Source organism: Polistes canadensis, unplaced genomic scaffold (genome assembly GCF_001313835.1).
Source record: "Polistes canadensis isolate GaletaPanama2010 unplaced genomic scaffold, ASM131383v1 scaffold_228, whole genome shotgun sequence".
NCBI lineage: Eukaryota > Metazoa > Arthropoda > Insecta > Hymenoptera > Vespidae > Polistes > Polistes canadensis.
In genome coordinates this window covers 89,926-108,802 of record NW_014569775.1, presented here as the reverse complement: position 1 = coordinate 108,802, position 18,877 = coordinate 89,926, and the positions used below count along the sequence as shown (strand labels likewise).

The following is an 18,877-nucleotide window of genomic DNA, read 5'->3' as shown; positions in this document are numbered from 1 at the left end:
CTTTTAATACGACCAAAATAATATTAATCAAAGAGAAACGTTATTTAATTTAATACAGAAATTCTTAAATACATTAAGTTTTAATTCATTTGTAAACTAATGACAAATTAATATTCCTCTCCTCCTTCGCCTTCACCCTCAACTGAATCCAAGCCAACTTCTTCGTAATCTTTCTCTAATGCCGCTAGATCTTCACGTGCTTCTGAAAATTCTCCTTCTTCCATACCCTCTCCTACGTACCAATGTACAAATGCACGTTTTGAGTACATAACGTCAAATTTGTGATTGAGCCTGCTCCATGCCTCAGCTATTGCAGTTGTATTAGCCAACATACAAATAGCACGTTGTACTTTGGCGAGATCACCACCTGGTACAACCGTAGGTGGCTGATAATTAATACCAACCTAAAGATGATCAAACACTACTATTATATAAACACTTAAATTAAAAAACAATTTTTTGTAGAGTATTTAAAGACAAAAATTCGAAAAAAATGACGGAATTGTTTTTCACAGAGCACAACAAGATAGTTAAATTTAAGTCATATCCAAAAATTTGAATTTTCACAGTAGCTTGAGTTGATGATAGTTTGTTTGACACTATGTATATGTGTACCTTAAATCCAGTTGGACACCAGTCAACGAATTGTATAGTACGTTTGGTTTTAATAGTTGCAATAGAGGCATTGACATCTTTTGGTACAACATCTCCTCTGTATAACATACAACAAGCCATGTATTTACCATGACGTGGATCGCATTTAACCATTTGATTGGCCGGTTCAAAGCAAGCATTTGTCAACTCTGCTACCGTTAATTGTTCATGATAAGCTTTTTCGGCGGAAATGACAGGTGCATAGGTTGCAAGTGGAAAATGAATTCGGGGATAAGGTACCAAGTTTGTTTGAAATTCAGTAAGATCAACATTAAGAGCACCATCGAAACGCAAGGATGCAGTGATCGAAGAAACAATTTGACCGATCAAACGATTTAGATTTGTGTAAGTTGGTCTTTCTATGTCAAGATTACGACGGCAGATATCATAAATTGCTTCGTTGTCTACCATAAAAGCGGCATCCGAATGTTCGAGAGTCGTATGAGTAGTAAGTAAAGAATTATATGGCTCGACTATTGCCGTACATATCTGGGGCGACGGATAGATAGCAAATTCAAGTTTTGATTTTTTCCCGTAATCAACGGATAATCGTTCCATCAAAAGGCTAGTAAATCCAGATCCGGTGCCACCACCAAAAGCATGGAAAATAAGAAATCCTTGGAGTCCCGTACATTGATCGGCTAATTTGCGTAACCGATCTAATACTAAATCCACGATTTCTTTGCCAACGGTATAATGGCCCCTCGCATAATTATTCGCAGCATCCTCTTTGCCTGTTATCAGTTGTTCCGGATGAAAGAGTTGCCTGTAAGTTCCGGTACGTACCTCGTCTAATGTAAGAGATAAAAATAACTCGTTTAAAAGTAATCTTAAAAGTAATCATGGATATCAATGCGAGATTATAATGATCATACCTACTACAGTAGGTTCTAGATCCATAAAAACAGCTCTTGGAACGTGTTTTCCTGCACCTGTCTCGCTAAAAAATGTGTTGAAACTATCGTCCCCTCCTCCAACTGTTTTATCTGAGGGCATTTGCCCGTCTGGTTGAATTCCATGTTCCAAACAGTATAATTCCCAACAGGCATTACCGATCTGAACTCCACCTTGTCCAACGTGCACTGATAAACACTCGCGCTAGCGATTAATTTTAAATACATTTTAATAAGTAATCAGTTATAATTAGGAATTAAGAAATTAACAAATCATTAATTATTAAATTGTCAATCATTTTTGATCAATCTTTTTACGATCAACTTACCATTATTATATATACGTCTGTAGTTAGAGATTGTAATAATATTATTCAATTGTGATGAAATAAAAATGATTGTATCGCACTTTCTTTTGCAGTTACCGTTATGTTTCTTCTTCGTCAATATTTTTTGTAATATGTCGCAAAGATTGTTTACGAAACAATAGAAAACGCAATCTGATCGCATAGGCGAATATTTATTGTTTTTTGTTTTTTTTTTTTTTTTCAATTCCACTCGTATTAATTTTATAAATATAATACATCTGCATGTAAATATATTGTAAAAACAAAATATAACGAAATATTTTAATAGTAGTAATCCTTTTCTTCGGTATTTCCATTTGCTTATTTTTCTCTTTGATTTCGATAACAATTTTTGCAAACGAAGTCGTTATCTTTCCGATATATGCTGGTATCTTTCTTGAAGGTCGACAATCTTGTTTTTTTTTTGTTCAAAAATAATTATAAATTAAGATTTAATATATACGATATATTATAATAAACAATATAATGTCTTTTAATTTACACTTAACACTTTTACGATAGGAAATGTCATTTTATAATTGATGCTTTTTAATTTATTCATTATGTATCAAAATCTTAATATAGAAATAATAAAAATTTGGAAAATTATATGCTTTATTCAGTTAAATGTTTTGTCTGGCTATCGCCAATCGCAAAAGTGTTAATATACAAGCTATTTCATAAATACTTTAATAAACTTAGAAGATGAGTATAAAACAAGAAAAATATATCATTAAAGTAAATATATGTAAAGAAACGAATATTTAAAGTTTATGTTTCATATTCGAAATATTGCATTCAATAAGAAACTGATAAATTAACAACAAATGTTTTAAAATATTTTTTTAATATTTTCCAGCTAATTCGATGTACGTATGACACTGAAAGATCCTATGACTGTTGTATATGATTTCGCAAGAATTTGCAATACGTTTTGATGAAGTATCTTTTTATTTGCATTTTCAATTATATAAACTAAGGTCTTTAAATATTCTTACAGATAAAGATCTAATGAATTTATGTCAAACCTAGTATATAAACAAACAAACAAAAAACTCACTAGTCATGAGATTTTTAGAAGAATATTATTCCGGATATATATTTTTTTTCTTGTTTCTATACGTGATATGAACTTTAAAATATCAATTATATTAAAACATGAAATAATATTAATCAATTATAAAATCAATAATATTAATTATGAGATTTAAATTGATTGTAAAGAAATCATTATGAATATACCTTTTCCACCATTGTTGCGGTGAATCTTTTGATAAGGGTAAACAATATGATATATTTAAATCCTCCTTAATTTTTGTCGACCAATTTTCGTGTAACCATGGTTGATAGCCTGTAGGTTCGTCAAATCCCTTCCGACAATTATTTATAATCCACTGAGCTCTCGTTTTAGTTGGTATTTCAATTATCTTAGAAATGTTTCAAATATTAAAAAGATTTCAATAAATAGAAACAATATATTATCAAACCGATAAGTTACTTCTATTTATTTGATCAGTATTTTCAATACTTTACCATCAATATTTTGTACAATCTTTACGGTTAATACGTGAAATTACATGAATTCGTGAAATAACCAGTTAAACTATGAAATAACTATACTCATCTGTTAAAGTATGAAATAAGGCAGAATTGCATAATTTTTAACAAAGTAATATAAGAATTCACTAAAGGTGAGTAGTTAAACTACGAAAATGAAATTGGATTCGTCTTTAAAATTATGAACTATAAGGTTCCTGATGAATTATGAATTTAAGGAACCTAATAAGGTTCAACTTGGTGCGTTCAAAGTCGATAGAACAGCACGATTAATAAAACATTGTTTTTTCAAAGTATAGAAAAAGATAAGAACGGATAACTATAAACATTGTCGTAGAAAAAGAAGAAGTTAAAAACGGAACCATCTTTAATCTCATACTTTAATTACTCGACTTTTTTGAAGTAACATTTTACTTAATTATTTCATACAATAACTAGTTTAAGTGTATAATAAAATTCTTTTTATATGTTTTTCCTAATATTCCTTATTATCTCACGAATTAACTAATTTATACACTTTAACGATAAAACAGTAAATGATTATTATACAGAATGTTTCAAAAATTGCTTTAACGAATGTAAAAAATTATACATTTTGTTTGCAAGTATTTGGAGTGGCTTTGTGGGCTTATACTTTTTTTTAAAAAACACCGAGATTCATATCTTGAAATGAGAAACATATTGTAATTCTCTATTAATAAATCTTTATTATAATTTTTTGTTTCGTTTTTCTTTTCTCGATAAATCAATTTTGGAAACACCCTGTATACAAATGTCTTGTTTAGTATAAATAATAATTTGTCATAATTTCAAATGAATGATTAGTATTTATAAAAGAAGCAAAAAATTGCGTCAAGATTGCATCAAACTTGCGTATTTATACAGAGTACATACTGATATTTTATCTCATGATAAAATTTATATATTGTAATTATTTATATATTGGTCATCTATTTAATATGATCGTCAGTTAGCTGTGACGACTTGTTTGTGAAATGTGTATTCAAGCTGTCTAGCAAAAATGAAACGATAATGAGTATACTCGTCAAACATATAATATGTGCAGCTGTAATAACATTTAATTAAGTTGTAATCGAATGACTATTTTATTTTTTTCATAAAATTAATAATTTTATTACTAATATTTATTTATTTACTTAATTTAAACATGTAGTTGATACACGAAAGAAGAAAATAAAAGAAAATCAATTACTTAGAAAAATGATTAGTTAAAAATTGAATCTGCTGTTGTTGAATCAAATTGTGAATAAAATAAAGTACAATTATACTTTACAAAATACACTTCACAAGTCAAATACCAATATCTTCATTGCTTCCGAATATTATTTTCGTATGATTATTTTTTTCAAGATATATTTATTATATTATCTGAAAAATGTGTAGCGTTTTAAGTTTATCGAGTTTGTTCTACATTATTTAAACTCTATTAACAATATTTTCATAATAATTATTTATATATTTTTTCGTTTTATTTCATCCTGATCTTGAAATATTTTTTAAATCTTGAATCTTACGAATATATTTTAGTTTCAATTAAAATTGCAATTTATATATATATATATATATATAAATAATGAATGGTAATGATTTTTTTCGCATAAGAAGTATACTCATCATAACACAAACTATTGCAATTTCTCCATAACGAATATACTCGTCAATTACAGCTAACTAATTAAAATACTGATACCTTTTGTATTAATCGATGTAATATTGATTACTTAAATTATGTATTGATATTTCATTACAAAAATATTCATTATAAATATTAAATAATACTGATCTAATAAATATTAGATCGTCAAGTATGAAATTTGTATAATAGAAAAACACAGTTGACAATATAAATTACTACAAATTTCATACTTGCCAATCAAATAATAGCTGAGAAAAATTATTTATATAGAATCAGTAAAAAAAATGAGAAAATGATCTTGTTATATTAACCTTTTTTGAATCATAGGACATGATACAATGAGTATCCGGATAGTAAACACCGTTACCCGTATCGTAGCAATGAATAGGAATTATTTTTGGCGGATGAAAATTGGTTTCTAACGTTTTCCGTGCAGGTCTCAAGTAATTCGTGATGCACGGATAGAATCTACACGAAGAAATTGGAAACTCTTCGAGGAATAAAATATCAAAGTTACTGTAAACTATAGTCAAATGTTACGCTAACCGTCTGTCAGGAAATTGGCAATACTTCCAATCATCTTCAGCGAACACTAAACCGTCCTTGAACTTGTACCGCTTCATTTTCAGTTTACCATTTATCCAAACCCCGTCTATGCTTTGTCCGCAAGGGAAGGACATGGTTCCGTGTCCGTGAAATTTACCATCGCGAAATTCACCCTCGAAAATAGTTCCTGCATATTATTATTATTATTATTTTTTTTTTTTTATTTTGAACGATATAATGAAAAATTATTCGTGAAATTTTTGAAAATATGATTTTCAAATTGCGATATATATCCCCCCCCTACCCCCCTTCCCCGCCACATTTTCACTAATTTAAAACGTAGTATACATTTTGGTATAAATATAAATATATTTGTTTAATACAGGGCTTCTTAAACTATGGGTCGCGACCCCAAATGGGGTCGCGTAGCAAAATTCTGCGGTCGCGAGAGATTTTAATGTCAAATATTTATATATACCATTTTATAACATCACTAGAGTTGGCGGAATACAGTGGACTTGCAGCGTCTAGACACGTGCATTTGTTGAAGGTTTTGAGCTATCTCCACCGACAGCAGTAATATTTGTATGGGGTCGTCAAGAAACTCGCAATCATAAATGGGGTCGTGAATGACAAAAGTTTAAGAAGCCCTGGTTTAATAGATATCCGATTATTTATTTGCTATATAACATATATATGTATATGTATTTATTAACCATTAAGTAAAGTATATCTGCCAATTCCTGCCATGCCGACTGCGTCCCAAGTACCGTTGTAATGACTTCCATTGACAAAAAAACTTTCACTCCAAAATGGGTCAGTGACATCTTTTGTTACATTGGAATCTAATTCATTCTTCTCGTTTTGCTCTTTAAGGATGCTGTAAACTGTTTCTTCCCGATTATGGTTATTATTCCGAACTTCTTTTACATTTTTTATTGATATTGGAATAATTGACGATATAGTTTCATTCATTTTTATTCTCGAAGCAGACTGTATAAGAAAAAAGCACATATATTTTATTATATTATAATGTATTCATATAATTCTTATCTCAAAAAAACAAATCAAATCTTTCTTTTCCTAACCACATGCAAATCCTGATTAATAGTTTTTAAAATCAATTGTTGATTATGATCATTCATATTAATTGTTGTTGATATTTTTAATCGTTGATCAATATGATTCAATCAGATACTCATTATAAACGAAATATTTTGTTCTAATTAAGATTTACCTAAAAAAAAAGAGTAAGTATTATAATTGTGATGATTTATTCGATAAGATTAGACTTTTAATGATTAATAATCTTTCTTAATCTTCTTCTAATCGAATTCGTTTCAATATACGTACAAAAATAAATCTACGAGAAAAATTATAGATTCGTTTATTATACATTAAAAAAAAAAAAAAAAAAACCAAAGAAATTGTAGATTGGAAACTTTGAAAAAAAAAAAAAGAAAATAAAAAGAAAAAAGGAAAGTTGTCAACAAAATATATTACAAATCACCTAAATATGTTATATTAGAAGATAAAACAAAAAGAAAAAAAATGTCTGACCGACGTAATATTATAAAAGAGAATCATTTAAACTGACCACGTATCGTGGTTGACTCGGCATTGAGAGAAAAAAAAAAAAGAAAGAAAAAAAATTGCATGCAATAAAAATAAACGAATTTTCTTTGTCGTTTAAATGAACCCCACACATTTAACCCTTCTTTGCATGATGATGGAAATTTCAATCATAATATTTAGTCAACAAAAAAAGATACTCAAAACCCTTGTACTGTTTATTTGTTGTTGCTGGCAACTTCAAAAAAAAAAAAAAATCATGCAAAGAAGGGTTAAGCTTTAAAAATAATAAAAGCTTTCTGAATTTCTAACGTTAAAAAAAACATCATATTTTGTTTTTCTTTCTTTCTTTTTACATCGGTAGAATGGTAATAGGAGGACAAACTTGTATATAGTGTGTCGAGACTACAGAGGCTAACATAAATTATAAAATCTTCGAACGGTTGAACAACATTCGGACTATGTGCAATACCAAGCGTCTCGACTAAGTACGTACCAGTGGTAGTGGTCACGAATTTGGAATGTTAGAGCTACGATCGTAGTCTCGAAGTCAAGTGACTCGCAACCGGTCAGCCAAAGTGTACCGTTAATCGTTGGTATAATCATCGGCCTGGATTACGACGCACGCCATGCTTAAAACCCGTGCACCGATAGAATACGCGCTCTCAATATATGAAGGGAATATAGCACGGACACACATTCCAAAAATATATATCTTACATTAATGCATTTTCAATTCCTCTTGAGATCATAGATAATGCAATCAAGTTTAAATACTTATTTCTAATACAAGTAGTATATTAATTAGTAACTAGTAGTATATTAACTAGTAACTAATAGTATATTAAAACTAACTAGCCAAGAAAGTTACCCTAACTTCGTTGTTTTTTTTTTATTTATATTTATAATACATCACATTTATATATTTTCATTTAATTAAAATTATACTTCATTTATTATATGATATAATTAATATCTAGTTTTTTAATAATAGTATATTGGTATATGCCTGAGGATAAAATGATATGACACCTTGTATATTTCATTTCTTATCTTTAATTTCTCGATGACAATTAAAAATTTTGTAAATGTAGTGAATATCGCATAAATATCACGAGGCGAGATATAGGAATTTTTGTTATTGACTGATCAAGAAAGTTTACGTTTTATTTATCTTTATTAATTAAAATTACACGTACTTTCTTAGTTACTCGATACTGTAATACGTAAAATATTTTTTTATAATAGTGTATTAGTGTATTAAATAAACGATAAAGTTTATAACTTTTTTTTTTTAAGTTTATGGGTTATTTATTACCATTAATTAAAATAACATGTACTATTTTGGTTACTTCATATTCCAATAAATAATATATATTTAATAATAATATTGTATATTAGATGTGATCAAGAAAGTTTATACTAGGTTTATGCGTTGTTTAATCTTTATTCATTAAAATGACATGTACTTTTTTTTGGTTATCTGATATTATAATAAATAATATATTATTTATAAACAATGTATTAGAATATATCGAGTAAACGAAAAAGGTTCATACTTATTTTTAAGTTTAAGGATTATTTATCTCAACTAGTTACAACGGCATGTATTCTATTGGCTATTCGATATATAAATGATAATAAATTTTCTATTAATAGTACATTGGTATATGAAGTGGTAAGAAAGTTCGTACCACTCATAAATTTGTCTATCATTCATCTCTATTAATTAAAACAGTATATACTTTCTTGATTGTTTGATATGTAAAATATAATAAATTTTCCTATTAATAGTAGTATATGAAATGGTTCAGAAAGTTTGTACCGTTTCAAGATTTGTCTGTGATTTATTCCTATTGATTAAAGAGAGCCATTTATTTTCTTGAATATTTCATATTTAAAATATAATAAATTTTGTATTAATAGTGCATGAATATACGAAACGATCAAGAAAGTTTTTTCAAGTACCGTTTCAATATTTACCCATCAAATTTATCTCTATTCATCCAAATAATGTTACTTTGATATTATTAATGAATATGTTATATTATATATTATAATTTTAGTTAAACCAAAAAAAGTATGTTAAGTTTTAATAAAAATAGAAACAAATAATAAATAATCTTAAAAAGAAATTGCACGAATTATCATAATTCTCCTAATATTTTAATTCTAATCTAACGCAACGATCTACAAAATTCCCATTAAGTATTGTAACTATAATATATGTTTAAATATAATATTAGAATAAAATAAATAAAGAAAGGGATAGAGATTTAGTTATTTGACTCCCATTAAAGTCGATTATTCGAAAGAATGAAAAGAAAAATTGTCACTCGACTTGTGTCCCGTATAACGTGTAATAAAAATGAACTGTGAAAGAAACTTTGTAGAATACCATAAAGGAGACATAGAAAATATAAATGAATGGGGTAAACAAAAATAAGGAATACAAATAAAAATGGTAGGTAAGAAAAGAATAATAATAATAATAATAATAATAATAATAATAATAATAATAATAATAATAATAAGAAAAAGAAGATAAAGAAGAAAAAAAGTGAAAGAGAAAAGAGAGAGAAAGATAGAAAGAGAGGGAATGAAAAGAAGCATAGAAATCATGCCGCAAATGATCTTCTCTGAAGTTAAGTTCAAAAGAAGAAGAAGAAGAAGAAGAAGAAGAAGAAGATAAGAAGAAAAGAAAAGAAAAGAAAAGATAAAAGGAAGGAAGGAGTCGAAGAAATGAACAGGAGGAGAGGAAGCGGGATGAGTTTGCGAAGGTAGGTAGGGGAAAAACTGAAAGAGAGAAAGAGGAGAGTAGTCATGTCAGGTAGTAGGAAAAGGAGGGGTATGAAGGAGAAGAGAAACAGGAGAAGAGGACGAGTAGTAGCAGGAATATAAGCGTCTTCGGTAAGGTCACTATCCTTAGTCGTTGCGGCAAGGTCAACCGCAAGATCGTTCGGCTCGGTTGCAGTTCCTTAGGAGTTCCTCACGGACGTCGTGGAAAATCGTTCCAAAGGATTAGGATACGCGGACCCCGTACATATATAACCGTAACCGGAAAGGATAATTTGAGGAAAGAAATAATAGTGGGAGAGAAGGAAATAAAGAATAGAAAAAGAAAGATAGGACAGGAGGACAGTAAAAACGAGCCTAACGGAGATAGGAAGGGAGGAAAAGAGTAATACAAGTGAGATAGAGGAGAGAGAGGGAGAGAGGGGAAAAGGGAGCAAGTTTGTTTGACAATAAAACCCGTGAAAAAGAATTATAAGACAATTAAGGGTCAGAATAATCAAATAATTCGAATCCCTAAGAACGATGAAGCTAAATATCATCATTTCTGCGTTATTCATATTAGAATAACATTTGTGTATATATTGTTCGGTAAATAATTATACAAAAAAGTCATTCGTATATACTTCTTGGATATTAAGGAATTATCGGACTAACAAAGTACATCATGTTTTTCATCGGGAAAGATGCCGGTCGATGTACGATCGATAAGACTGTAAGTTCTTCCATTAAAATATATTAACTATTATATGTTGCATGTTTATTGGTAATCAAATTATTTAGCCACTTTCACGTTTAGATAATAATACCTCGAAACGTTTTATGTCAAATCTGCGCGGTTGTTTTGTTTTTTTTTTGTTTCAATTCTTTCCCAGCAAATTCGATTGATCGTCGATAATCGCATAAAGAAAACTCAACTAAGTCTACTGGCTCAAGAATGAAGTTCTTTTTTTATTTTATTTTTCTTTTTTTTTTTTTTGTAGGTTACTCGAAACTTACGTACTCGTCAAGGGTGGCAGACTTTAACGGCACTTGTCATCCTCTTGACAAGCGTATTTTCATCGAGCAAGGCTTCGCACCTGTCAAGAGTCACGGCTGATGCATTAGGTGACACTGCAAAATTATGGGACGTTAGGTCAGCAAAATGATTTATTCAATTATATAAGAATTTTATTCAACTATATTTATAAATATATACATTGTCGATCATAATATATTAAATATATAATAAGACGAAATAATACAAAGTGATTATAATGATTAGAATATTCGTTGTATTTTTAGTAACGCTTCGAAAAACGTTGAACATAAAAAAGATTTGCCAGCATCACCGGCAGAATTGCTTAAACCCGACAAATTTCTATTCTACACGTATAATGATCAGGGGAACATGATCACGAAGCAAATGAGTTTACGTGAGATACAAGCACTAATCGCTGGTGGAAACGGAGGGCATGTAGCAATGGAAATGTATGAGCCACAGAAATCTGGTGATCTGTTGAATGGAGAAAAAAACGTAAGAAATAAAAGTCTCGTTAATAAATTCCTTCTAATCAAATTTAAATTATTTCATTTTTTTTTTCATTTTTTTTATCATTTCTTTTCAACATTAACTTGGTGCACAAATAATTGTAGTTTTGAAATATCGAATTTAAAAAGTTATGCGATTAAATGTCGAATAACTGTTTAATTATTATAAATATTAATTAAATATTATTACCGGTCAAACACACACACACATACACATATACAAAATAGTCTCATTTGTAATAGATTTTGAATGAAAATACTCTATTTAATGTTATTGCTTTTCTTTTTTTTTTTTTCCATTTAATTTTATAACATTTATAATTATAAATATTCTTTTATTACTATCTAAAAAGTGTAAGTATTAAAATAACGTGACCTTTGCATTCAATTGTAAAAAAATATAACTTTTTTTTCAAGATCTGTCATTCAATCGGTTATCATATAAACAGATATAAATCGGTTAATGCAGTATTATTATCGGTAAGTAAATTAATCAAAGACGTTTGCGACCAATTTAATCTTCAAACTTTTCATTTTCATTGCTTAATATTTGATACCAATATCGAGCCATAAATTCGCGTTCGTTAAATTATCTCTTGGCCAAAAGCGCGGTTTATATTTCGAACAATTTCTGCTTCTTTCGCACGAATTTACGAATTTTCCCTATGCCTTAAACAATGAAAACAATAATATAAAGCAAAAATCAATAGAATCAATGTTACACTCTTTACAATGATGATGTACACTGGATGTGATGAACATAAGATAAAATGATAAAAGATAACAAAAGGAATATCGGTACCAAATTGAAAATAATAAAAATCGTAATTATTTTTGCATCAATCTAATATCATAATTACGTATTATAAAGCATGAATATTTGAATATCAAGTTAAAGATTTGAAGAAATTCGAAGGAAACGGTTACATCGAATAGAACACTTTTCTTAATTTTTCTTGATTCGCAGGTAATGGACGTAGTCGAGAAAGTACAAAATGTATTAAAAAGTGCATTGGATAAACCCTCGACTATGGCCGGCTCGTTATCATCTATCCCAGAATACGCAAACGCTGAATGGAGTAGCATTTTACCTGGTATTTTAACGAACAGTGAAGTCGAGCCTGATCCTACATCAGAAGAACCTAATTACGCGGAAGTTACTCAACCCGATTCGTTTATGAACACGCAGAAGATATCGTCAGTTTTGTTTAATCAAGAATCTCAATCGTCTACTTTAAAATCACCGATGATAGGAACTACCGAGAGACCTGAAGAATCGATTAACGAGGCCATTTCAACGACCAGCAAATTTTTATTAACATCGGTCATTGACGAGAACAAATTGTCGACGATTATTAATTACGGTGAAACGAAATCTCCAGATAAATATACCGAAAAACCAATGATACCTGTGCCAGTGATCACTACCGAAGGACAATTGTTCACTGATCAATTAGAGACAGTCAAAGATTCGATGTACCAAACGCCGACTACGAAATCCACTGTCGAGTTTATTGACATTGATCACTCGGCGATGAACGAGATGAATAATGCAACGGTATTCGAAAAAGTTCCAGTAAAAGTTTGGAACGAATTGGAACAAAACGTGACCTCTGACGAGTCGAGTACTAGCCGAGTAACGGAATATCTACCGATTTTGACTATGTTGGTGGGATCAACGGTGAACGACTCACTTGCCCTAGCAACCAACGAACTGGTGTCGTCCACTGAAAAAGATATAACGAAAAAAGTAACGGAAATAATGTCAGTGGAAACATCTACAGTACAAACTAGTACAAAAATTAATCAAGCTGAAAGTATTACAAAGTTATCTGAAAACGCGATCACTGAAATGGTCACACCGACTATTAGAACGTATGTACAAATGGAATCATCGAGTGGACATTTGTCTAATGCCAATATTACCACGGAGTCATTCGATGAAATAAACATGACTATACCTGAAATATCAAAAGTAACGACTCCTCAAGTTCTCTCAGTAATTTCAACGTCAGGGTTATTACCAACAAATGTAGCAAACGACGAACAGCTGAAGACTTCACAGTCATTCAACCTGACGACGAATGCGACCCAAGCAAACAGTTATTCATCAACATCAACACCACCCGATGATTACTTTAAAGTTTCATTGTCGGTAAATTTATCTGATGATATATCAGAAGGAACATCCATTAGTACAATTACAACAGATTCTGAAAACTTTACAAAAAAAGAGTCAGACCATACTATTGCAACAATTACAGAGAATACTACTTTGAATACAAATAAGCACGATGAACATGCTGAAAGTTTAATTAATAACTTAGAATCTCTCGAAAGCAACAAAAAAGAAGAATCTCCCGTTGTAGAAGAACAGTCAACTCTGATCGAAACAGAAATTTCTAAAATAAATGATATGTCTACCGTACAACCTACAATAGCAAACAATGCAGAAGATTCTACATCAACATCTATTTATACAACGGAGATTAATTTCGTTCGAATGAATGATTCATCGATTGATCCTTCTATCCTATCCAGCATTATTTCTGAATTTTCTACAGTTGCCGAGACTACCTTTATTAATGATTTAACAAGCAATAATTCTACCGAATCTAATGCGTATATTTCGAATACAACAATTGAATCTTTATTGGAAAAGATAATGAATGATACTAAGGAAACGTTAATAACAAATACAACTGTGATACCTGTTCTATCTACCAATGAAACAAACTTAATTAATAATCACATTGAAGACTTTATCAAAGATTTGTCTTCACCTTCTACAAGTCAATATACGATAACAACACCATCGACTGTATCTAACGAATTCGTTACGGTTACTGATTCGATAAAAACCAGTGATATGAGTACAACAGTTGCAGAAATTAAGAATACCACTATGAGTTCACAGATAGAAACATTGTATACAACAGCAATTAACGGTATAATTACGGATAACGTACAAACTACCGAAAGCTATTCAAACAGTGAAACTTCTTTAAATCCGAATCTCGATATAATAAATAAAGAAACTTCGTTCGTACGACATCAGAACGATGTCATGGAATCGTTCAATTCAATTACAACTTTGGAACCCTTAGAGCAAGAAACTGCAACTGAGAAGACGATCACGAATGTCACTATAGAAACGCGTACCACCATGTTATCTCCAAGCACGGAACGCATAACAATTGAAGAATATGTTCCCACCTTGATTCCCATTGCATTACCTAGCACGGAAACTATTTTGAAAATGCAAAGTAATACGATGATAAATCATACAAACATTGAGTTGGAATCATCGTTAAAAACAAACGAATCCCGTTACTCTGATTCAAAGGAAGAGATATCTACACTGAAGCCTTCCACTTCTTATGTTAAATTAAACATTACTTTTACGGATAATTTATCTTCTAATGATGCTACCAACGTATCTGTAGAAAATATTGTTACTACGAAGATTACGGAAAAAACTACGGAATTATTTGTCGAATCAACGCCCAGTAGTATTACAAAAGAACCATTAAAGGATTTACTTATCCAGGCAAACAAAACAATTGAAGAATCAATGGATAACAATACAACAATAAGTCAATCAAATATGATGGATCAAGTGACAACTAATGATAGTACAAATATCAAAAGTAATGAAACAAACGGAACATCTTTAGAATTAATCGATGATAAAACGAGAATAAAAGTAGCAAGTAATGATTCCATTTCTGTAACTCCAAGTGTTATCGAAGAAGTGTCATCGACAAAATTAATGACACCGTCTGTATCGACGGTTACGGAAAACTCGTTGGGATTGAAATTGACTTCGAAAATCAATTACAATGAGAAAATAAATGAAAGTTATTCGGAGGATAAGCAAACAACTGAAAAATGGATGTTGATACCTCATAAAGTAGTCACATCATCTACTGAAAAAACAAATATTTATCCAACAAATTTAAAGATCGTGCCGCAGGATATCACGTCAGATGGTCGCTTACCTACTGTAACATCAGATATAAAGACAAATGAAAGAATACCGTTAGATTCGCCGGCAAGCGTGAACGCATTGGATGTAACCGTGACCAAGACCGAAAACGATATCGTTAATTTCTCCAAAATGTGTAACAATTTAGCATTTGATTTTTGGATGGCTGCTAATAAGGGTCTAAGTACAAACAGATCCTTGGTTCTATCGCCTTTCGGTATGGTCAGTTTATTGGCGATGATCTTTTTAGGAGCACGAGGAACAACCTCCGATCAGATGAACGAATTACTGAAGTTAGACGATGTAGCAACATTTAACCCCCATTTGGTATTTCAAAATGTAACCGATATGGTGGGACTGACGAGAGGTCAAGGGATCACAAATACTGCCTTTGTTCGTGAACTTTTCGTCGATAGAGCAAAGATCAGAAAAACATTGGCTTTTTACAAAGAACAAGCCCAACAGTTTTACGAAGGTCTAGTGGCCGAAGTGAACTTTGCCACCATTGGTGATATCGTTCGCAGACGAACGAATCTATTGGTTAGAAAACAAACAGGTGGTAGGATTAAAGACTTCATAAAGGTGAACACAGTACCTCTACGATCTCCTTTGGCTGCTGTTTCAGCTAATGTTTTTCAAACTAATTGCAACTCTAGCTTCGTCAGTTCCGACGGGAGAGATGGCGAATTATATTTTGCCGTGTCACCGGCTATCAGACAGAGAAAATTAATACCTGTACCAGCTATAGTCTGGCGATCAAATATTCTTGCAGGATATGAACCTAGTTTGGACGCTACTGCGGTTGCTCTTGGTAAAGTCGAAAATCTTGTTACAACGGTCTTTTTACTACCAGGACAACAAGGTCATATAGCGCCAGGTGATACTTTGGATCGTCTTGAACGAAGACTCATAGCAAGTACTTCTCGTGACAATAATTGGAACAGGCTTCTTAAGGTACTTCTTCCTAGAAATAGTCTAGAACTTCAGATACCTAAATTTACGCATAGATCGGTCGTCAATGCGACAGCAGCTCTTAGAAGAATGGGATTTGATAGACTATTCACTGAACAAGCCGATTTAAAGGGTATCAATGGAATTGGGAATCATTTACATCTTTCTGATATTTTACAGGTTAGAAATCATTTTTCTTTCTAAATGTTTTTAATACGAAAGTTTTTTACATTCTTTATGCAAAAATGCAAAAAGGAACAAAAAAACGATTATTCATAGTTCTTCGAATGGATAAAACGGGACAAATATATAATACAATTCAAATATTTTCTTAAGTAGAAGACTAATTTTTATATGTAATTAATAATCTAATTTCTTTTTAATATAAAAAGAACACCACATATATATAATTTAGAAGATTTAGGAATATTAATAAATAATTGTTGTATTATTTTTAAAAATCATTAGAAAATAAGGTTTTAAGTAAACATGTTCGCGGATGTGAATGTTATAGCATTCAAATTTAAAATATTTTTTTGAATTTTATTTTATATAACTTTAAATTTTCGTAATTATTCTACCTGTAAAGGGTAATAACTAACTGATTCTTTAATATATGATAATCTGACTGCCCTTATAAAATGTGTTTAATCAAATTTTGGATATCATTTAAAAATAAAATGACTGTGACTTTTTCTTCCTCGCTGAAACTTTGATTGTCCGCGAACGCGTTAAATATTTTCTATTTTCGGATCCCTGTAACTCGACATCACCCGTTTTAATTTATCTTTCTATTAGATTTAATTATCAATAAATACCTCTACTTCTTTCTTATATGTTCATTTCCACAGATTTAAGTATTTATTTTATTTATTTGAAGATTAATTTGTTCGGCACGTGTGGTGATGAGAATCCAACAAATGGAAGACATCACATGGAAACATATCCAGCAACCCCAATAAAAAGAGCTCGCCAGCATGATGAAGAAATTTCTGTTAATTCGGATAAAATGACCTTGGATATGCGTCGTGAGCCTAATCTTTTAGATTTCTTAGAAGCAAATGCTTCGACATTTGAAGAAACGATACCAATGAACGGTAAGATCGATAAAAGAAGAAAACGGCATGCAGATAATGCGAAAGTGACAATGAGATCAGAAAGACCGCGATTAAAACTCGACAGGCCTTTCTTATATTTCGTACGTCACAATCCAACTGGTTTGATACTTCATATGGGAAGATTTAATCCAAGACTTTTGCCTTAGCTTGTTTATAATATCATTCATGAAAATACGACATTAACTTGATCGAACACCATCGTTATGTAATAACTTTATCGTATATGTTGGTTTTCGATCGACACGTCGAATATTTGATATTGTTAATTCGTTAAGATTGCGACGATGCTTAAAAGCAACTCGATGTATATTATAGTCAAAAATGAAGTATTATAAAAAGAAGTTAGTCAAATGCAATATAGATTGCGACTTCATTTTCATGCTCATCATTAAATTAAATAATAATTTTAGAAAAGAAGCAGTTTATATCTGCAAATAAAAATTAATTATATATATATATATATATATGTATATGTTCGAATAACCAAACTTTCTAACAAAAATATTTAAGTATCGGTATAAAAATGTAAATTTTGTTATAATTAATTACAAAAAATTGTATCTTTTAATTTATAATCGTGGATAGTTAGAGAAAAATTAATTACTTACAAAGTCGCTTTTTATATTCTAAAACTCGCTGTTATGACTCAGGACAACGTCAAAATCGTCTTCCTACCATGTCGACATGACAATAACTGTTCTTAGCATAAATTATGTCTAATACTTAAAAGTGAATAAAACGAATCGAAATAAAATTGATAGCTTTAAAATATTTTTCATTGTTTTTTTTTGTTATATTGTTTTTATGTAATATTAATTAAGTATATATTTACTTCTTGAAATAATTTACTTCCTATTTTGACATTAATTACCGACCAATGGTAACAATTTAATTAACCTGTTTGCTATGCAATATTTACACTTGTAATGAAGAAATGACAATTTTATTTAAGCAACGAATGTAATTGTCATGCGAAGAAAATAATTACTATGAGCTATTCAAATTTAAATTTTATTAAAAACTGAAACATATTTGTATAATTCAGACATTTAAAAATTTAAAAAAAAAGAACTAACAAAATTGCATACGGCAAGAGATCGATGAAATATTTATAAAATTTTTAAATATATTTATTTATTTTTTATTTATTATATCTCGTCAAAATATTTTTTTCATTCTTGACGTAATAACTAATTTTGTTCAAAAAAACCAAAAGATAAAAGTGTTGCTCATTGTCAAAGGTATGTCCCTTATCTTAATATTAAATAATC

The 18,877-nt window shown here is 30.1% G+C and overlaps 2 protein-coding genes across 2 annotated transcripts; both read right to left on the bottom strand.

The window, feature by feature from the left end:
* Positions 1 to 38: 38 nt before the first annotated feature.
* Positions 39 to 18,291, bottom strand: LOC106790284 (tubulin alpha-2/alpha-4 chain-like). The gene is made up of 5 exons (XM_014755061.1): positions 18,215 to 18,291; positions 11,023 to 11,132; positions 1,530 to 1,752; positions 616 to 1,445; positions 39 to 404 (listed from the first exon to the last, which is right to left on the bottom strand). Exons 3-5 carry the CDS (start codon positions 1,648 to 1,650, stop codon positions 108 to 110), a joined length of 1,248 nt encoding a protein of 415 aa, XP_014610547.1. The 5' UTR covers positions 1,651 to 1,752; positions 11,023 to 11,132; positions 18,215 to 18,291; the 3' UTR covers positions 39 to 107.
* Positions 5,322 to 7,930, bottom strand: LOC106790285 (MORN repeat-containing protein 5-like). The gene is made up of 3 exons (XM_014755062.1): positions 7,723 to 7,930; positions 6,371 to 6,647; positions 5,322 to 5,841 (listed from the first exon to the last, which is right to left on the bottom strand). The coding sequence occupies exons 2-3, from the start codon at positions 6,627 to 6,629 to the stop codon at positions 5,645 to 5,647; spliced, it is 456 nt and encodes a 151-aa protein (XP_014610548.1). The 5' UTR covers positions 6,630 to 6,647; positions 7,723 to 7,930; the 3' UTR covers positions 5,322 to 5,644.
* Positions 18,292 to 18,877: the final 586 nt, after the last annotated feature.

Excerpts from the sequence above, each read along its gene's own strand:
- LOC106790284 (XM_014755061.1), bottom strand. The coding sequence starts at position 1,650 with ATGCCCTCAGATAAAACAGTTGGAGGAGGGGACGATAGTTTCAACACA. Across the intron at positions 1,446-1,529 it reads TCTAGAACCTACTGTAGTAG|ACGAGGTACGTACCGGAACT; the intron begins GTATGATCATTA and ends CTCTTACATTAG. Across the intron at positions 405-615 it reads GGTGTCCAACTGGATTTAAG|GTTGGTATTAATTATCAGCC; the intron begins GTACACATATAC and ends GATCATCTTTAG.
- LOC106790285 (XM_014755062.1), bottom strand. The coding sequence starts at position 6,629 with ATGAATGAAACTATATCGTCAATTATTCCAATATCAATAAAAAATGTA. Across the intron at positions 5,842-6,370 it reads CAGATATACTTTACTTAATG|GAACTATTTTCGAGGGTGAA; the intron begins GTTAATAAATAC and ends AATAATATGCAG.